This window comes from Fusarium keratoplasticum, chromosome 5 (assembly GCF_025433545.1).
Source record: "Fusarium keratoplasticum isolate Fu6.1 chromosome 5, whole genome shotgun sequence".
Classification (NCBI taxonomy): domain Eukaryota; kingdom Fungi; phylum Ascomycota; class Sordariomycetes; order Hypocreales; family Nectriaceae; genus Fusarium; species Fusarium keratoplasticum.
This window is the reverse complement of record NC_070533.1, coordinates 2,551,231-2,571,521: the sequence shown is the minus strand read 5'-3', so window position 1 is coordinate 2,571,521 and position 20,291 is coordinate 2,551,231. Positions and strand designations below refer to the sequence as shown.

The 20,291-nt window shown below is 53.6% G+C and overlaps 7 protein-coding genes across 7 annotated transcripts; 3 read left to right on the top strand and 4 right to left on the bottom strand.

Moving 5' to 3' along the window:
- Positions 1 to 693: 693 nt before the first annotated feature.
- Positions 694 to 2,064, bottom strand: NCS57_00743000 (C3H1-type domain-containing protein; the record flags this gene model as incomplete). Its single annotated transcript, XM_053057281.1, has 2 exons — positions 694 to 1,233; positions 1,393 to 2,064. 2 exons carry the CDS (start codon positions 2,062 to 2,064, stop codon positions 694 to 696), a joined length of 1,212 nt encoding a protein of 403 aa, XP_052913476.1.
- A 964-nt stretch (positions 2,065 to 3,028) lies between these two features.
- On the bottom strand, positions 3,029 to 8,431 carry NCS57_00742900 (uncharacterized protein; the record flags this gene model as incomplete). Its single annotated transcript, XM_053057280.1, has 5 exons — positions 3,029 to 3,633; positions 3,735 to 3,876; positions 3,928 to 5,541; positions 5,599 to 7,686; positions 8,006 to 8,431. The coding sequence occupies 5 exons, from the start codon at positions 8,429 to 8,431 to the stop codon at positions 3,029 to 3,031; spliced, it is 4,875 nt and encodes a 1,624-aa protein (XP_052913475.1).
- A 485-nt stretch (positions 8,432 to 8,916) lies between these two features.
- Positions 8,917 to 11,028, top strand: NCS57_00742800 (SpoU-sub-bind domain-containing protein; the record flags this gene model as incomplete). Its single annotated transcript, XM_053057279.1, has 1 exon — positions 8,917 to 11,028. One exon carries the CDS (start codon positions 8,917 to 8,919, stop codon positions 11,026 to 11,028), a length of 2,112 nt encoding a protein of 703 aa, XP_052913474.1.
- Positions 11,029 to 11,832: 804 nt separating this feature from the next.
- On the top strand, positions 11,833 to 13,230 carry NCS57_00742700 (uncharacterized protein; the record flags this gene model as incomplete). Its single annotated transcript, XM_053057278.1, has 2 exons — positions 11,833 to 12,412; positions 12,464 to 13,230. 2 exons carry the CDS (start codon positions 11,833 to 11,835, stop codon positions 13,228 to 13,230), a joined length of 1,347 nt encoding a protein of 448 aa, XP_052913473.1.
- A 424-nt stretch (positions 13,231 to 13,654) lies between these two features.
- Positions 13,655 to 14,180, bottom strand: NCS57_00742600 (uncharacterized protein; the record flags this gene model as incomplete). Its single annotated transcript, XM_053057277.1, has 3 exons — positions 13,655 to 13,735; positions 13,785 to 13,996; positions 14,060 to 14,180. The coding sequence occupies 3 exons, from the start codon at positions 14,178 to 14,180 to the stop codon at positions 13,655 to 13,657; spliced, it is 414 nt and encodes a 137-aa protein (XP_052913472.1).
- A 1,275-nt stretch (positions 14,181 to 15,455) lies between these two features.
- NCS57_00742500 (uncharacterized protein) lies at positions 15,456 to 17,406 on the bottom strand (the record flags this gene model as incomplete). Its single annotated transcript, XM_053057276.1, has 2 exons — positions 15,456 to 16,754; positions 16,804 to 17,406. The coding sequence occupies 2 exons, from the start codon at positions 17,404 to 17,406 to the stop codon at positions 15,456 to 15,458; spliced, it is 1,902 nt and encodes a 633-aa protein (XP_052913471.1).
- Positions 17,407 to 18,280: 874 nt separating this feature from the next.
- On the top strand, positions 18,281 to 18,794 carry NCS57_00742400 (Multiprotein-bridging factor 1; the record flags this gene model as incomplete). Its single annotated transcript, XM_053057275.1, has 2 exons — positions 18,281 to 18,439; positions 18,492 to 18,794. 2 exons carry the CDS (start codon positions 18,281 to 18,283, stop codon positions 18,792 to 18,794), a joined length of 462 nt encoding a protein of 153 aa, XP_052913470.1.
- Between the last annotated feature and the right edge of the window lie 1,497 nt (positions 18,795 to 20,291).

The window sequence follows — 20,291 nt, the reverse complement described above, 5'->3', positions numbered from 1 at the left end:
GATACAACCCAGAGATCTGGGGTTGCCCAGGTACCAGGCACTGAGGCTGGCTTTTCCTATCTATTTTCTGGATTCAACCCTAGGTCTAATTGCCCCCCTAAAGTACTAACATCCACACCCCAAAGACTACATCACTCACAAGCTCCAAGCATCTAGGTTGCTCCTACAAGGCTTGGGCACGGTTACGCATGGCATCCTGTACCAAGATGCTGACCTTGGGCATCAAGAGACTCCCTGTGCCACAGCGATCCTGCTCCCACAAGCGTGTAGCCAAGACACGTGTAACTTGGGGGTAGGTGACTGATCACACAAGGGCTTCCGTCATAAAGCAGCTCTGAAACGCAGACAGACAAGGACAATTCTGGCAAATCATTTCTTGTTACCTGAGGGCCTAACCCCTTTCACCGCCGTGTGTGTACCGACCTGTGTAGTCTTGACGCTGGGCTTGTGTATCTAATATGACAAAAGTTGTCAAAACAGAAAAAGAGTGATATCTAACCAACAAAAAGTGAAAGTAAACCATCACCATGAATCAAGAAAAAAAGGAGCGACTCTTGTAAAGAAAGCCCTGATTTTTAAAACCAAATGACGTGAACAGTCGGACACCAGGAAAGTTGCCATCTGCTGTCGCCATTCCATCCCACCGTGGTCGACCGGGACGCCTTTTCCTTATAGCTTGCATCCATCCAGTAACTAGTGGATGAAGTTGTTTTCAACCGAGCCCGCAGAGGAGCGGGGAGAGGAGTTGTCTCTGCCGTGAGCCCACGCCTTGAGGGCTGATGGAGTGATGACCCAGTCCCCCTCAGGGCCGGGTCTCTGAGGTTCAATAGGCACCCAGTTTGGCTTCTCGTTGGTAGGGGGAGAGTGACGACGGCCCTTGATGGCCTTGGTCTGTCTCTCGGCTCCGATGGGGGCCTGGGCAGTGGCCGGGCTGGGCGTGTCCTCGTTGCTCTCCCCTCTCCAGTCCTGCTGCAGAACCGACTGCGGACGGCGAGCTGGGTTCTCCTTGTTGTGGCGCTTCTGGAGGTCCTCCTGGAGGTCCTTCCACCACTTGGGGAACCCATGGAAGAGACCGAGAGACTGCTGAGTCGCCTTGTCAAAGGGCATCTCGTGCTTGTACTTGCAGCCCTGCTGGGTAAAGGCGCAAGTGCCGTCGTGAATCCACTTGTCGCAGTAGATCTTGGTTCTTCGTTGCTGAGCAGGCGAAGTGGCGACAATGCGATCAATACGATTCTAAGGCCATGGTTAGTTTGCTTGGCCAGTAATCATCTTGTGTGAGAGGAGGCAGTGGTAAGAGGTTGGTTACCTGAAGGGGGTCAGGAGCTGGGGCAGGTGGAGGCTACACACTCAGCTTCTGGCCGGCGTTGGATGTGCTGTTCGACGCTCACGTACCTTGACAGTCATGGGCTGGTTCATCTTGGCCACTCCCTGCGGCGGCTGCATGTGGAGGTCCGGCAGGAGGACCATGCCTTGAGCGCTGGCTTGCTTGGCGGGAACTTCGTTGAGGGCCGGAAGCATGTCGGCGGGGACAAGTCTGGTGTATTTACCGTCAGGACGCTGCACGCAGTAGGCGTATCCATTAAGGCAGTCCGAGATGCTGACAGGGGCGTCGTTGTTGGAGGCACCTGGGGAAGTGTTGGGGCCCGCCAGCGAATAGTTGTTGACGCCGGTAGTAATGGAGTCGATAGATGGGCGAGGACCTCGCCAGTTGGCCGAAGCCATGCTCCGAGGGGCCAACGCCTGGTACATCTGGGATCTCTCAGGCCAGTTCCCATAGTAGGCGTTGTGATGATTTCCGTTGGAGGCAACATAGGAGCTGCTCTGAGGTCCAGAGGGAGGAAGATCCATGGCAGCGTGTTGAATGGTGATCTCCTGAGTATCAAAAGAAGAACTGCCTTGCTTAGCAGAAACTGGGAACTGTGGATAAGGTCTAATGCGGTTGGAGGGGATGTTGTTGACAAAGCTGAGTTTGTTGTCTTCGACGGGAGTCAAGGACGAAGAAGACAAGCTTGAGCCTCTGGAGACGGCGGTCGGGGAGGCAACTCCCTGGCGGTGACGGGCCATCCTGCTTCGACGGGAAGAAGCAGCAGCGAGCCGAAGTCGGGGAGTCTCTGCAAACGAAAATTGATGGGTTGGTTGAGTTGGCCTATAGAAACAACAAGGACGACTCCGTGGCCCCCTTGGCGACCAACGGCTGGCAAGATAAGACACGGGTAGCCGACTGACGACGACGGGAGATGACTTCGAGATGGGGATTTCGGGGGGGTGACAAACGGGGACGAGGACAAGAGAGGGCGTCGCCAGGGGGAGACAGCTGTCGACAGCTGCAGAGAAGTGCACAATGACGAGAATAAGAACAAGAACTCTACAGAAGCTAGCTCTTGTCAGCCAGAGCCAGAGATGATGTATCAAAATTCATGCTCCAGCACGATTTGTCCAGCCTATTTATCCACTGTCAGAATCTCAATATTTGCGCTTCACCGTGAGCGTTTGCTGTGACTAGGGGGGTGTAAATGCACGATTTCAACGGCTGCATGCAGGCTGGCGTTTGTGTTGCTCTATTGGCTAAGTCATGAAACACTCAGAAAACCGTGACCAACACTGGCACGGCTTGTCGTCTGCTGCAATGTAATGTTTTTTCTGATTCAATGGCCGTTAATGCTACCTGAGTAGTTAACCTGAGCTGGCCTGTCTATCCATCCATCATCGTTTTTGCCTGGTCTGATGTATCGCATCGCGGCGAATGACCCCAACTCCAATATATGCTTGTTTGCTTGCTTGCTTGCTCGGTTGATTGGTTAATTGATTGCCTGCCACCCATCATCTCCCTCCCTCCTCGCCTGTTCGCCCACGTCGTCATGTAGCCCCAAGATCCATATCAAACAAACAAAATCTTTAGTAGGTAAGCAATCGCCCGGATGACTGTATGTCCCACTCCCTCCCCTATTCCATGGTACCCATGTGGCAAATGTCCCCTGGCAGGTGACACAAGGAACAAAGCGTCCCCCCTCCTCAAGAAAATACTACACTACGCTTGCTTGCGCATGTCATTGCTAACTGTTCTTAGCTGGTTAAGCAGCAGAGCCTTTTGCTGCTTTGCTTCAATGTCTGATGTCGAGTGTGAGCGCTGCAGCCAATCGATTGCCATCCTCACTTCGGCTTCTGACCCTAGGCGGACGGTACTGTAGGCAGCTATTGGAGGACGGTTGACGGGCTGCGTGGGAACAGCATGCTGTGGTGCCACTGGCACTGGCACTGGCACTGCCGCTGGCTCTGCAGGGCTTCCTGGATTAAGATAGTTACCTTTGATGTATCGTGAGAGATGAACAGGGAGCTGCCCGTTCTCCCCAACCCCAATCACAGGACGTGGGTATGGGTTTGGCATGCGTTGATGGCTCATTTGGCCGCTGGGCGTGCCTTTTTGCCCGTTGCTTTGTTGCTGCTTGCTGCCTCCTTTCGGCAGCTCGGTTTTTGAGACTTGGTGCTTGACGGTGTTTGGCGTTTCTTGACGGGACTTCCGGCCGACTTGCTGCTGCTGCTGTTGAGCTTGGTGGATTTCGGCGAGGGCTTGCTGCGCCCTTGAGTTGCGGGCGTTGGAGGCTTGGAGGTTGATCGGCCCGTCTTCTTCGGCGTCTGCGCGTTCTTCTTGTTAATGCTGCTGCTTGGAAATGTCTTCTTGACAGGTGTCGTGGCTGGGGTTGCTAGTTGACTGGGAGAGTTCTTTTGGCGTTTACCTTTGGCCGATGTGCCATCCTCCTCATCAGACTCTTCTCCAGAGTCTCCGCCGGCAAAGTCATCAGACGAGTCTGACGATTCGGGTTCGAGATCACCGAGAATGGGTACCGTGTCTATTGCATTCGTCTTGTAGTTGATAGCCTGAACAAGTGGTTAGCTGACGATACTACCATCATATCTGTTTCGACTCACCTGTCGGCGTCTGCCGCCTCGTCCAAGGACCTCGCGATTCGCAGCTGCTTGCTGTTTTGCTTCGGCCTCTCGCTGAGCTAGAATACGATCCCACACACTCGAGTTCAAGGCCTCTGGCTCCTTCGTCTCTTCGGTTGCGAGGCCTGCTTCGAATCCAGACTTTTCGTTAGACCATACCTTTGCGTAGGAAAAGGCAGCATCTTCGTCCTCGTCGACTTCGTCCATGTGCGTTCGGTTCAGCAGCTCGTCAACCGCAGCAGAATCATAATGGATAGACTTCTTCTCGTAGTTGTCGCTGAACAGCGCCTGGGCACCGTGCTTGAGAATCGATTCTAAATCATCTCCAGCAAGTTCGTCATCGTCCATGCTTTCGATCAGGGCATGATCAAGAGCCATCTTCTTCTTGCCGATCTGCATGATTCGCTCTTCCACAGAGTCTACTGTCATTAGCTGAAAGCAGAGGACCTTCTTCTTCTGTCCAATTCGATGGGCACGAGATAGAGCTTGGATGTCTTGGTGTGGGTTGAAGTCGGGGTCGAGGATGATTACTGTGTCTGCGGTTGCAAGGTTAATTCCCACACCACCAGCTCTTGTTGAGAGCAGAAATGCAAAGATGGGCGAGCCAGGTGCGTTGAACGCATCGATACGTCGCTGCTTCTCCAAACTGCCAATGCTACCATCGAGACGACGATAGTCGTAGCCGAGACCACCGAGGAAATCCTCAATAATGTCCAGCTGCTGTAGGAACTGACTGAAGATGAGCACGCGGTGACCCTTCTCCTGTAGCTTTGGAAGCATGACCTGCAGCAACAGTAGCTTAGCTGATGCCTCAATCAAGTTGCGCTGAAGCACCGTATGGTCGTGATGTCTCTCCTCGATAGCCTCGGAATACATGAAAGGATGGCAAAGACACTTTCGTAGTTGCATCAAGATGTTGTTGAGACTTCCACGTTCCTTCTTGTTCATCTTGCTGTTGGAAAACATGGCCTTGATGAGCTCTGGATTTTTGGCCATGATACTCTTGGAGAGTTTCTCCTGAATCACCGTCATCGTGACGGGTAGAATGATTTGGGACATGGGCGGCAAGAACTTGAGCACCCCTGCCTTGGTGCGGCGGAGGAAGTAGGGGCGGATTTCGTTGTGCAACTGTGGTAGCGTTTCTTTGTCGAGGACTGCATATTCTGCATCCAACTCTTCGGCATTCTTCTTTTCGTCGATGAACTGAAGTAGGTTGAACAGTTCCCTCTTGTTGTTTTGGAGCGGAGTGCCTGTGAGGAGAAGTCGAAAGGGGATCCTCATAGAACGAAGAGCACCGTAGAGTATGTTCTGGTCATTCTTCAGTCGCTGACCCTCGTCAACGACGAGTCCTGCCCAGTTGACCGACTTGAAGATGGATTTAGTCGCGGGGTCTTGAGCTGAGTCGTAAGACATGATGACAACGTGGGCCTTCATGTCCGCAGATTGGTTCGGAAACAGCTCGTACTTGTGAGCGAGGGCTTGCGGCTCCTTTCCGCCGTGATACGCCACAACTCGTAGCTCCGGGGCCCATTGCTTGAACTCTCGGCGCCAGTTGGGACATGTGGCATTGGGAACGACGATGAGGAAGGGCCAGCACTATCATGATGTTAATGACACTGTCGCCACGGCTTGACATGTGCGGATATGACTTACCCTTGGACTATCCTGGATCAGTGAAGTGACCAGGCCAACGACCTGGACAGTCTTGCCGAGACCCATTTCATCAGCCAAAACAACACTGCGTCCATTGTGATAATTGCCCAGCAGCCAATTCACTCCCTCAAGCTGGTAACCCATGAGCTTGCCTCGCTTAAGGCCAGCAGGCTGCTCATTGATCTCCTCGAAAGGTTCGGACTTGTACGCCTTGACACGTTCCCTGATCTTGTGCTGTGACTCGTACTTGAAGTACTTGCCCTCGACGTATTCGTAGTATGCCTCCACAAAGGCGGCGTAGATATCGCCCATGTCCTCTGTTGGTGGTGCGTCCCAGACGACATCGTCATAGCCAAGGCCTTGGAACTTGACGAAGATCTTGCTCACATTGTTCATGTTGGCAAGCTCATCTTCTCGCGTCTTGGGTCTGGGGATCGAAGAGTGCATCTTGACGTTGAGGATGATGTCGGGCATGATGAACTCGTCTGGAACTGCATCGTTTTCGTCGAGTTTGAGAAGATCTTGCTCAGCATCTCGTTTCCCAAAGGCAGAGCGCATCGTAGCAGCAGCCACACCATGTACCCAGGCACCTGGCTTCCATGTGCAGTGACTATAGGATCGTGTGTCCCACTTGACGAGATACTCCTTGTCGTCCTCCTTAACATCATGCCATGTCGGTCGAGGAACCTGCTTGGCGAGATCCCTTTCCACAGGTCGCCATGCCACCAGGCGGTGAATCTTGTGCTTGGCTGTCCCGCACTCGTGGCATTGCCAGTCGATAGAATGATCTTTGAGTCGCTCTGACTTGAGATCTGTACCAATCGAGTCCCCCCTAAGGCTCGGCAAGTGTTCAACATGCCAACCTCGATGGCACGAAACACATCGGAAAAGCACAATCTCGTCGTTGTTCAGGAGGTCAGGGGCAACTTTGAAGATAGGGTCAACACCATAGTTTTGTTCCCGCATCTTCTCCTCCTGGCGAGACGTCTTCTTCTCGGAAAAGGCTGCGCAGGCACGGCCGTCACGCTTGCAGCCCTGACACATGCTGTGTTTGGGAGCATTTTCATCCTTCTTGATCGGGATGCCAATGCAGTACCTGCACTGCAACACAAAGTCGTCCACCCCAACTTTGGTGACCTGGTGTTCCCGTCCGCTGCGAAACGAGAGACAGTTCTTGTGGTACGACAAGGTGCAGCCTTGACAGTAAACCATCTGTCCCCTGTTCCGCGAGCCACCACATGTATGGCACTTATCCATGTGCATTGTAACGAATGTTGAATCCGAAGGCAGCGGTTGGAAGACCTCCTTGACTGAAATAACCTTGGCTGGGCCTGGAACCCTCTCATCGACGACGTAGAACGAATCCTCGTCCATGAGGGCATCGTCTTGCATGTTGGCGGTGGTTCGGGTGGCTCTTGAAGAACGTCGAGGGGCTTCGAATTCGATGTCAGAGTCATGAGACTTCTGGCGTGTCGCAAGGCGTGCTGCTTTGTGTCGTGCACTCAGGAGGCGCTTGGGTCGTTGACGTGCTTTGTTGGGGCGTCCTTTTTTGGGTAAGACGTCCGAGACAATGATGGGCATAAAATCATCATCACCCTCCTCTTCCTCCTCTGGGGGTAGGTCTTGAAGCAATTCATCCTGGTCCAGACTACCATCGCCGTTCTTAAAGGTCATGCTAGTCAGGGTCATCTGTCTCGGTTGGCGCGTTCGGAGTGATCTGGTCGGGACTGGGGGTTCTTCTCGGAGGTCATCCAGATCATCATTAGTGACCTGGACGGAGGGGCTTCGAGAGATCTGCTTTGTCGTTTCCCGAGAGCGAAGACGTCGAACTGGTTGACTGGGTGCACGTCTGTGACGAATGAGCTCTTGGTCTTCCTCTTCCTCTTCTTCCTCTTCGTTGTCGTCGATGTCCATGGGATCAGAGGCAACTGACTCGGAGTCAGAATCCCACTCATCCTCGAGCTCGCGCTTTCGCTTCCGTAACCCAGCCATGGAGTCGGTCTCAAGAGGCCCAGGTCCTTGGTTAAAACGAGCAAAGGCAGCTCTTCCGTTCTCCAGGGCGACGAGTTCAGTAAAGGGTATCTCAAGCTTGAGTTAGCGATTTGAGCTGAAGTGAGCGCGCGAAAGTGGAGGGATGAAGGGGAGGAGTAGGAGAAATGCGATGAGAGGAGAATGTGCGGGGCTGCGAAAAAGAGGAGAAGAGGTTTATAACAGCAACAGTGAATAAGGGCAATATTGAACAATAGGCGGGCTCTTGATATTGTGCGGAGGAATCCGTTTGCATGCTGCGGCGCTGCCTCGAGCTAAAGTAGGCCAGCCGCCACGCGCAAAGAGAGTGAGCGCAAGGATAGACTCATGAACAATCGCATTGTGCAACCCCTTGTTTGAATGAAGAATATTCACCTACCGATTCTTGCCTCCCATCTGTGAACTCGACTTTATAACTGGCCTGGACGCGCTTGAGTGGAAGCTCTCCGAAAACAAACTCGACGATCTCGCTCCGGACCACAGAGTATTCCTTGCGTTTCTCCAGTGGCATCTCACGGATCGCAACCTGAATCGTGTAACCTATTTTCGGAATCGAGACTTGTGACTCGCTGGTCGGGTCATGAGTTTGTTGTTCGTGCTCCTCCTGTTCAACCGTGGGCACTGAGTCTAGAATCGACTCTGGGTCGGGAGTAGACGCATCATTCGTCCCGGGGTTCGGGTTCGGGACTTCATCGTCGTTGAGATCTGCTAGGAGACGTTGTAATGATCTCTCGATCTCGTTATCCTGATCGCCCCCAGCGTTGAAGCCCTCGAGGGGCTCGTAGAAGACATCATCGGTGTCCATTCCCGGCAGCGCATTCGGTCGAGTCGAGTCGTTGTCGAGGGGACGTGGGGTACATGAGGACCCTCGTTTCGCGAGGAGTTGCAGAAAGGCAGGGGCCGGGATCTATGATTACAAACTGTAAGGAGAATAAAACGGACATGAAGGCATATCTAGCCAGGCCTAGAAATCATCGTCAGGCCGTGATGCGAAGTGCAAGATTATTAGTCGTTTTTCGTTTACTTTGGTAAACGCGATGTCGTAGCCAAACGCGTTGTCTCGAATCTCATTAACACGAGCCGAGCCCGGATGCGCTAAAGCGAATCTTGAAAATATCTACCAATCAGAGACTGGAAGTGGGCCTCACCGCCCGCAAGACCCCTGCAACGGCCCGGCAGAAAAAGTTCCTAGCGAACATGGGTGGAATTTCCATCAGAGGCTATCTTCAACCACAACCACCAGCACACATCAAAAGAGTCTCTGTCTGATAGCCAGGCTCACGTTATGCCATGTTTCATCCGGTGCAATTGAGGGCAGCTGCCCTTCGTCGGCCACTTGCTGGCCTTTTTACACCTCAGCCATGCCCTTCTCGAATCTTGGTCCGCGCAAAGAGTCTTTCCGCTATCCATCGGGGTATGCGCAACTCGGAGAAAGCCCAGTTTGGAGAATCTCGCCGTCCTACAAGGGACTCGACCGAATCGCGCGATCATGGAACATTCGATAGAAGAGCTCGGCGAAGGTCAGCGGCCCCTCCAATTCACCGCGATACCCCAACCCGTCGGGATGAGTTCATGGACAAGTTCAATGCGAGGGCCCAGGACAGTGGTGGCACCAGGTCTTGGCGCCAGGAGCAAAAGCTAAGGAAGAAGCTACGAAAGAAGGAGGAAGAGAAGAAGGCAAAAGAAGAGGCAGGCGACGAGGAGACCGGCCGCCGCACCCGGAGAAGGCGATTCGCAGATCCAGAAAACGAGTTTGGCCAAAAGAGTTTTGTGCACCGAATGAAGTATGGAGACCTCAAGGATGTGGCCGCCGAATTGCCCATCAAACAGTTCGTCCAGCCGCGATCATTCCGCGAAACCCGCAATGAACGACGGCAATTTGACTTTCAAGATCCCAACGGTTGGCAAGATCAGGAATCTCCACGGTTCGAGAGACGGTCTGATCGATCAGATAACGACTCTCGATCATTTCAGGATGCTTCAAGGTCCGAAAGACGGTTTGATCGATCAGACCGCGATTCCCGGCCAGGTTATGATGCTGCACGATCCGAGAGACGGTTTGATCGATCGGATCGGGACACTCACTCACGCCAAGACAGAGGCCGTACTGACCGATGGAATGATCAGGAGGGTGACTCTGCCGAAGGATCAGCTCCAAAGCGCGGGCGCAAGAAGGAGATGATGCCTATGACAATCAAGTATACCACCGCTGCCTCTCAATTCCTCTACGGCAGGTCGGTGGTGAAGGCAGCTCTCGAGCAGGGCAGGCGGAAGCTGTACAATCTGTACATTTATGGCGGTGAGAACCGCAGGGACAACAAGGACAATACGTTCCTGTCCCGGCTTGCCGAGAAGCAGGGCGTCCCCATTACCATCGTGCCCACCGAGGAGCAGCGTCTGATGGACAAGATGAGCATGGGACGGCCTCACAATGGCTTTGTGCTTGAGGCTTCCCCATTGCCCCAGCTGCCCATCCGGTCACTGGGAAAGCTTGAGGAGACTCCAGCTCGCCTGGGCTTCCATGTGGAACTTGACTTCCAGACCAAGGAAGAAGAGGCCATCAACGGCACTGAAAGCTTCTTCCGACGAGCCAACGACGTCATGCCTAAGCCCTTTGTGCTTTTGCTCAACGAAATCATGGATCCTGGCAACCTGGGAGGTATCATCCGAACGGCTAGCTACCTTGGTATTGATGCAGTCGGCATCACCAGCCGGGGATCTTCCACGTTGACACCCGTGGCTCTCAAGTCTGCAGCTGGCGCAGTGGAGGAGATCTCACTGTTCACAGTCGATGACCCGCTCAGGTTCATCGAGGACTCCAGCAAGGCCGGCTGGAAGACGTTTGCTGCCGTGGCGCCTCCCGACCGGAAATTGGTCCGCAAGCACGGAGACAAGTTCATCTCGACAGATGTTATCGAGGCCAACAGCCCGCTCAACGAGCATCCTTGTCTTCTTGTCCTTGGCAATGAAGGACACGGGTTGCCGAAGCCACTCAAGGTAGCAGCCGACTACGAGTTGTCGGTGCCTCGATTTGTGCAGGGGAGCTGCATTGACAGCTTGAACGTTAGCGTTGCTGCAGGACTCTTATGCCACTCATTCGTCAAGGAGCCCCTGGTTGAAGCCAAGCCGGTGCAGGTTGACGCCCCGGTTGAGGTCCCAGAGCCTCAAGTCCAAGTCGAAGCAGAGGAGAAGCCTGTTGAGGCTGAAAAGCAGGGGGTGTTGCTCAGCAGCGAGGGCGGTGAGGAAAACAAGGCGGAAGAGGCCGAACTAGAAAAGGCGGACAAGCCCAAGGAGGAGACGACTGAGGAGAAGAAGTCCGAGGAAGAAAAGCCCGAGGAGAAGAAACCGGAGGAGAAGAAACCGGAGGAAACAAAGGCTGAGAATGTCGAGATGATGTTCTAAGCTACCAACCATTTCATGTAACAACACTTCACGACGACTCACCTACACTCATGTACGACTACTACTACGATCGGAAAAGCATCTGGGCGGCGCTTGGATATACGGGAGGCATGTCATCCATGTATGATTACGATGTATAATACGATTAAAGAAAATAGATCTATAAGCGTGCACAGCATAGCGCCTATGGAGTGTCTTGTCGTTGATCTAGATGGTGGTTCTGGAAACTTGCCTGTTTGGGCCGGGACCTGCATGACGTCGCGCCGTCAGAATTCTTACCTTGCAACGGCTCTGCATCAACAACCGTCACATTAAACGGACTCATGACTCGAATTGTGATTTTTTTTATGTTGAGTCGAATTTCAAGTTCTCATTAAACTATTAGAGCCTTGATCGCCTCAATTCCACAACGTACCCCCATCTTGTGGCCTCACCGCATCCCGTCCCTTACCCGTCTCCCAGCCACCGGATTGTTTACCTACCAAAGCGAGAAGAGCCATAGCCATAGCGAGAGCCCGAGCAGCCATGCCACATCAGCAGCAGCCTGACGTACTCTCTCTCGCATGATTTGTCCCCCATCTCGTATCTGTATTTATAGAAAAGGAACTGTGCTTGCTTCCCTCACATTCATTTATCCTCGGGCTGACGCGGTCCAGGGTTGTATCCACGGTGGTGTAAGAGCATACATCCTAGCCCCGTATTCTGCAGCCAACAAGTCCCCCCCCACGATCACAGCAGCTAAAGAGAGCTCCTCCGGCTTGGAGATACAAACAGCTTTGAGAGTCGGCATCTTAATCTACCACGATGCGATCCGTATCAGCCTTGCTCGCTCTCCCGGCCTCTCTAATCGTGCTCCTCTCCCAAGCTTCAGCCGAACCCGCCGCGCCCACAGCCTTGAAGAAGCTCCCGCCAAACTCCAACCACAAGATCCTCCGCGAGCACCTCGCATTTGCGCCGCTGCACATCCTCTCCCCGCGAGAAGCCGCCGCCGCCGCGGTGTCATTCCTGGATGAGCAGGACGACGAGTTCCTGGCGCTCAACGGCACCGAGCGGCGCTTCCGGCCGGCGTTTGCGCCTCACCGCGATGAGGCACGGGATGGCGTTCTGCGCCGGGCAGCCGAAGCCCTGGCTCTGCTGCAGAGGCGGTCCTCTTGTCCAGAGGGCATGAACAGTTGCTCCGACATTGCCTCCGAGGTCAAATGCTGTCAGGAGGGGACATACTGCGTCGACGTGGGGGATGCTGTGGCGGGAGGTGTAGCATGCTGTCCCAACGGGGCTTCCTGCGGCGGAGGAGTCGGCGCTTGTCCTTCCGGTGCTACGAGTTGTTCAGAGGAGCTGGGTGGTGGATGCTGTATTCCAGGTTATGTTTGTGAAGGGCTTGGATGTAAGTGAACCATCGATTCATTCTGCCCGTGAGTACTGACTTGAAGTTTAGGCGTCCCCAGTGCTTCTGCAACACGAACGAGTACCGCCGTCCAGAGCTCTACCCAAACGAACTCGCCGATAACGATCACGACTACTCGGACGACCATCATCGAAGGCAACCCTTCCACTGTCGTCGTCACCTTGACCGTCACCGAGAGGCCCTCGGCAGAGCCCACCACACAAACAACCACCGAAGTCGTAACGGCTTCAGAAGAAGAGACAACAACTGAAGCCGAAGAAACGACCGAGTCTGAAGAAGAGACCACGACCACGACCCGGAGCAGAACAACAGCCACGGGCTCCATCACCGGCGCCCCGCCCTACCGTCCAACAGGCACAACCGTCACCGACACCTCGGAGACTGGCGACACCCAGACGGGCTGTCCGACCGGCTTTTACGGCTGTCTCGCCACCCACGGCGGAGGCTGCTGCCGCACCGACCGGGACTGCGATGTGCACGACTGCCCGGCCCCGTCGACAACCATCGTTTCGGACGGCGTAACTGTTGTGATCCTCGCGACCGATGCGCCCCCGGCGCCGGGCCCCACGTCAACCTGCGCAGACGGCTGGTTCCTCTGCGGTGCGAGCGCCGGCCCCGTAGCAGGATGCTGCCCGACTGGATACGACTGCGGAACGGCCAGCTGCTTTACTGTGCAGGCGAGTCAGACTGGAAGCGTGCAGAAGGAGTTCCCTAAGGCAGATGTGAGTGTTCGTGAGAAGCCGGCCATGATGCTGGCGGGTCTCGCAGCGGCCTTTGTGTGCTTTGCCCTCGTGTAAAGCATCTTTTAATGAAGATAGTCCTTTTGGATGGAGAACTGGGCAATGAAGATGGGATATGAAGCGTCCGTACATAGACTGTAACTTTTGACCATGGTAAGATGATTTAGCTAGATACCCTCGCGGCACGCTTAATGACATGAATCTCAGCTGCGCAGCCATGGCTTATGAGAATAACTTTGTATCATAGAATGAGTACTTAGAAGCAATTCTCATATCGTTTCGTTCACCATCAGCAGTTATCATTTCGACATGACAGTCACAAAACTCTGAACATGAAAACATGTATAATTGACTTTTTTTTATTTCTTTCATCAACCATCTCATTAAGTTTGGAGCTGTTTTTGCATCCAAAATAATAGCCACAATCATAACACCCCATCAAACACCGTCATCAACATCATCACTCTGCAGGAACCAATATTTACTCGGGCATGTGGGTGAAGGGCTTGGCGAGGTGCTCCTGGCAGAAGGGAAGCTTGCCAACGGTCCAAATCTCGGTGTCCTAACTTCATGTTAGCTATTGTCAAAGCCCCATCACTCGTAGTACATACGGGCTTGAGCTTCTGCTTCAGCTCAGACTCAAAGGTGCCAGCCTTGAGGGCAATGATCTCGGGGGCGGCATCGGGGTCGTGAGCGATGGGGGAACCGCACTCGGAGCAGAAGAGGCGGTGGACGATCTTGCCGGAGGATCCCTTGCTGCCGGAGTAGGTCTTGACGGGGCCGTTGATGGTGAGCTTGTCCTTCTTGACGACGGCAACCAGGGCTGAGAATTGGTGTCAGTTTGGTCAAGATTCGCACAGAGGGGCAATTTCCAGAGGAATCATACAGTAAGTGGAACCGCTCTGGCGCTGGCAGTCGTCACAGTGGTCATAACCAACAAGGAGAGGCTCGTCCATGTCGACCGTGTAGGTGACGGCCTTGCAGAGGCAGTGTCCGGCGAGAGGCATGATGATTGTTAAGGAGCTCGGTGGTTGGTGTGTATAAGATAAAGAAGCTGTGGAATATGTCACAGATCAAATAAACTGGATGCTTGAGCAATGGAGGTAGAAACTGAAGTCCAAAGAGAGCGGGAAGAGCAGAGTTTATAGCTCCAACAGCTTCGAGAGGGGCCACGGCGGGGTAAAAGGCAAGTACCGACCCTCTTCTCCTCGCTGGTACCCAAGGTGAGACCTGAGGGTGACGGCGCAGTGCAGTACAGTACCTATGAGTTGGGGTGAGAGCTCGGCGTTGGTGGGGCTGCGATTGGATGACGTTGAGGAAGATCAGATCCCTCGAGTGAGCGGCGTCAAGCCATCGACGATTGGGTGAGACGGCGTGGACGGTGGACGGCGGACGGGGAGCTGCAGGTCTCAAAGCAACAGGATGGGCAATGGCTCCGAGCTGGCAAACGAGCCCTGTCCCATGTCCACGTTGGAGGTTAAAGCTTCATTTCGTGATCTGACGGATGGTATTACAGATATTGTTGCTAATTCAGTAGTCAGCCAGCCCATCCCAGCTATTCGGGCCATCGGGACAGCGTCACGGTTAGCTCATCCAACGCCCATATGCAGCAGAAAACCCTCCCCCTGCAGTAAGCTCAGCGTAAAGGAGCAAACCGCTGTGTGACTGAGGAATTTGTCATTCCTCTAATCGCGAAAGCCTGCAGATTGATGGACGGACAAAGCGGGGCAACCAGACACAAAGATTTGGAATTGGAGAAATTTGGAATTGGCCAGGCGGCGGCTCCGTCCATTGTATGTCATATCGGTCCAAGGGGAGTAATCCTTTGATATCCAAGAGTCTCGTTCCTCATCCAGTCCTGTAAAGAAAGCTCTCCACCAACTCCATCTGTTTGCTTGATCAGAAGCCATGATGCAAGTCGCGGGGCAGTGGAGAGCTCATCGACCAGGGCTGTCCGTGTTGCTGATTGGCTGACTCGCATGAACCTCTCGATTCAGGCTGATTTGCGATATTCCGAATCCTTACGTCAATACCGATTCCAAAAGTTGTGCATCAAGGGGCGAGCTCGCCGTCGAGGAACAAAGGGTATCAGTCGGTTGGTCAGCATCGAGACCCTGGTTCTGGTCGATATATGTTATCTTTTCCTCCGCCACCTTAACGCCAGGTCGGAAAGTCGCGGGTTCGAAGAGCCAGGGGGTTGATTCAGGTCGACTGTCTTCTTATCCAATGCAACCGACGATATTTGAATGTCTTTCGTCCCGTATCGTGTGCGCAACACTCCATCATGAGAACCTCCGGATCGCCTGGTTGATGAGAGACGCGAGAACCCATGACGCACCCACCCTTGCCCCAAGTTCCATCATGCCAAGCAAGTCAGTATTGCCCAAGGCGATCCGGTCAGCAAAAAACAGTCGAAGAACAGCCGCTCTATACGCCTTCTTTAGTGACGTGTCTCCTTGTCCGATAACAAAGGCATCCATCGACGAAATGCGAAAATCCCGAATATCCAGACCCTGCGAAGACGACGATACCGGATCCGCCGATGTCAATGGCCTCTCAATCTTTTCTGGTCGACTCCGGAGGCTTTTGATCAACTGAAAGCACAAGAAATCGAAAGGGATTGACGCATGCAGCGGTGGTGAGGCCTTCTTCAGAAATATCTTTGGGAGAAGCTCTGGCTTATCAACCCAAAGGGTACTGCTTTCGGCCAGCTCGCTAAAGACAGCTTCGAAATCGTGTGCATAATGAACGAAGCGCGAGTAAAAGACTGGCGTGAGGACCTTGATCTCGACAGATTCCGCAGTCGCTGATGAGCCTGTCACTGACGAAGAACTGAAGACCTCTTCAGCAGCTCCAACAACTCCACTTGGGATATACTTGACGGTGATCGGGGCGGGTGACTGCTGAACGAGATGACGCAAATACTGGCGGAATGCATCTTCCAGTTGCTTTTCAATGTTGTCGGCCAAGCGTCCCATGCTCTCCTTGAGCGGCTCCGGACGATACCAGACGTGAAGCCCGCGCTTAAAGAAGAGAACCGCAGCTTCTTTGACAATTCTGGGAAACGTGACGAACCCAACCCAGAACCATCCGAGAAGAAACTTGGCCTTCTGGAAAAGACCCATTGAGTTGGGCTCAAGAGCATCGCCTTCGGAAAAGAGTCTTGCAACAAGCTTCGGGTGGCCTTTTGACGATGAAAGATTGATCGTGATGTCAATTCCTCGAAACCCTTCCATTTCGGGGCCGAGCGGATCGCTAGCAAGTAATGAGTAGGATCCTTTGCGGGAGTTGAAAGGCGAGACATGAAAGTCTTTCTTCCAAGAGGCTTTCACTCGACCACGTTGGGGTTCCTGGCTCTCATCGTCGGCAGGGCGATTCTGGATATGTCGTTCTGCCTCAAAATCTCGAATGACCAGGTAAGGACGTCTCTCGCCAAAAGTATTGTTCACCTCAAGAACAATGGCTGATAGAACCTTTTCATGAGAATAGAGAAACCAGAAGGACACTGGGTTGAAGTGATAGCCCAGGAACCGTGCAGCAGTAACAAGGTACGCATAAGGGTATTGCGAAGGATCAACATTCTACTTCGATTAGCTTCTCATTTGTGTATGGAGATGCTATTTCCCAAACCTGTTTCTCGAGGTAGTCATCCAACTTTCCGCGCAACCCATCATCTCTGTGTCCACGCTGGAGGTAGTCGGCTGGGTTCACATCAAACCAGGCTCTCCGTCCCAAGATGTAAGACAACCAAGAGGATGGGCCAGGCACGTTAGCAGATATCATGCCATCAGCGTTCCCCGAGTATCCAACAGGAACACCGACGACGAGATATGAGTAGGAAAACGAGTGCTTCTTGGGGAACAGCCGAGTATGGGTGGTGCGACTTGGAACTAGGAATGGACGGCCAGGACCATTCCACTTGACAGTTTGCACATTGAGAATGCGTCCAAGAAGCCGGTAACCCAGCACCGATGTTGGAACGATGACTCCGGCGAGAAGTCCGAACTGTGTCAAGTCTAGGCTCTTGATGAGTGAGGTTATTGCCGAGGCATGGTTCCAGCCGACAAAGGCCAACACCAACGATAGATCAACTGCGTTCCCAACAAAGGTGAAATACGCCGAGACTGCAAAGGCCGCCACTGAAGACGACGACCAATGCTCCAGGAGACGATCAAGAAGGTCTCCGGTGAGGACCACCGGCAGAAGCGGCGAGTCCTCAGACAGACCGTCCATGAGACAGGGTTGATGCTCAAGGTATGCGCATTGCTGTTTGACGATGGCTGACAAGACTCTCAGCTACTTTAGGTAGGTGAGAGCTAAGGAGGAAGAGAAGAGGGGAAACCCAGTATCTAGAGTCGTCGAGCTTTACAATAACCAATGCTACGTCGGTCCGTCCTGAACTTGTCCATCAAGGTAGCTGCGGTACATACTGAACATTGACTTGCAGCGGGAGAGCAACGGCGAGAATTCACCTTAGTCATCCAATTCGCGATAGGAATTGGAGTGCGATGAACGCATCACTTTCTCAGGGTTCCCGCTTTGTCGTCATCGCTTGGCCAGTCACGCCGAGACTGCAAGGGCAAGGGAGTCTTATGTCAGCCGGAGAACCGGGCTAGGCGTGTCCGACCCGTCCCCGGCAATGCAAACAAAGCAATCCTTGCCTCTCCCGTTGGTGCCCAGCGGGAGGCAAGGGACGGACTCGACGCTGGTCCAGCCGGAAGCTCTAGCACCTTCTACGGGGGGAGACGCGAGCCACCGGGTGGCGGTGCGCGCTGAAAAATTGGAGCAGGAGGCGCCGGGTACTGCGCTGTGCTCTGCCGTGCTGTGCTGCGCAGTGCAGTGAGCCTTACCGCCGGGGACAAAGAGGCGCAAGGAGAGGCCACCCACGCACGGTGCAGCAGAGCCCCCCGCCATCCCTTTCAGGCTGTCCCGCCGATTGAGTCAGTCCCCTCCATCCATTCCATCACCTTCTCCATAAATTCTTGTCGCCGAACCTCACTTCCCTCGTGCTCAAACAACAAACAATTCACTCAGCTCTTCCTCGACTTCATCTCGTCAACCTCGATCCCTTTTCAAACTACCTCCACTACAAGCAAATACAGCAAAGATGTCTGAGGATTGGGATTCCACCACCAAGATCGGCTCCCGTGCCCGTGGCCCCGGTGCCGGTCAGCGAGAGACCGTTGTTCGAGGCAAGGCCGCTCTCAACGCCGCTCAGCGAGCTGGTGGCCTCACCACTGAGAAGAAGTACGCTTCTGCCAACGCCGTATGTACATTCTACCTCGATAGCCACGACACTCGTTAACAATCACCCACAGGGCTCCGCACCGGAGGGCCAGCGCATGACCAAGGTCGACCGTTCCGACGACATCATCAAGCCCAACACCATTGGCAAGACCGTCGGCGACGTCATCTCCAAGACCCGGCAGCAGATTGAGCCCAAGATGACACAGAAGGACCTCGCCACCCGCTGCAACACCACCCAGTCCATCGTCGCCGACTTTGAGCGAGGCACCGCCGCCCCCGACCAGAAGGTGCTCGGCGCCATGGAGCGTGTGCTCAACGTCAAGCTGCGCGGCAGCGACATTGGCGCCCCCAAGTTCCCCAACAAGAAGAAGTGAACGGGGTAACCTGGACGGGTAAAGATTTGTAAGAGGGCTTCAGGGCCGAGTCGAGCGTTAGCGAATGATATCTTGGCTGGGAAATCCGGGAGTTTCGTGTGGGCTGTCACGATGTTTTTATGACATGGGTACATGAGACTTTTTCTATTTAATCACGAGCATTCAGGATTTTGAAGGCAAGGCAAAAAGAAGGACTCTTTGACGGGAACGTCGAGTTTTTTAGTTCTTGAGAAACAGGACGGTCTAGATGGGCCGTCCACCTGAATACATCATCTCTCGTGCATCACGGAGACCTCGAGAGCTCTCAACAACATTGGTTCCTTTGTTTACGTGCCCCGAGACTTCTTGGCTGATAAGCGCATGTTTCACATCTGATTGATGCCCAATTGACGGCTCGAGGCAAGCGGTAAGCCGTTGCCTTGTACCCCTTGTCAGAATCCACTCGATCTATACACAGGCCGCCTTAGACTGATATGACAACTTGGAGAGCGAATCTACCTACACGGGGCCTCGTGTGCGCGGCCAACTTCATCCGCCTTTTTGGAGTCGTGGGCCTTTTGTCAATTTGCCTGCAGAACCAATAAGCAGGCTCTATGAAGCAATGAGGGCGCCAAGCAGGCACGCGCTGCAGTTGGAAGCAGGCTGTGGCTTCTTGGATTGGATTGGATCATGGGCTCGGGTGGGTTGCCTTGGGGCACAATCCTGAGCGTTCATGACTCCCCAGCTCCAAATAATTTATCTTCATTCTGACAACTGCACAGTTCTCTGGGGGGCTCACTGATAGATAAAACCCGGATCTTAACCTCCCTCACCCGCAAGAGTTGTCGCGTCAAGGTCCGCTGTCCTGGTTTCTTCAAGGGCGGCAAATAGTCTATCAACCAAGGGAGCATGTCGCACAGAAAACCGTCGGTGATTTCCACGGCGGCCCAGGTTGAAACTGCGCTGCAACTAGGAACAACAGCTGTCAGGTTTTATCAGTACATCTCGGTCCTCTCCGGTGACAATCTGGAGATATCTCTGGTCACTAATGATGGTCATACAACCTTGAATGGTGTTATACAAACTCTAGGGAGGTTTAACAGGGATATCAGCGCCGGAGACCCGACGATAACTGACCCCCTCCTGTTCTATGGTCTGAGCAAAGTTGTGAAGGGTTGCAAGAGAGATTGCGAGTCGGTGCAGGATGGGGTTCAGGCATGGCTACGAGACACCCAAAACGGGTGCACTCCTCAAGTGAGATCCGAGCCATTGACATCGCTATCAGACATCATAGCCAAGAGCTATGAACCTGACATGGATGGGGATGCAATCCGCAGGATACATCTTGAGCGTGAATGGCTCGCCACTGAGAAGCTTCTCGATATCTTAAAGTATGCCCAAGCAGACCAACGACGAACGGGACCTAACAAGTGCAAATAGCAACATCGTTAAGGAACTACGACTTTGGCTCCGGGGCCTATCGTCAAAATTCGGGAACCTACAATCGCAACGAAAAGA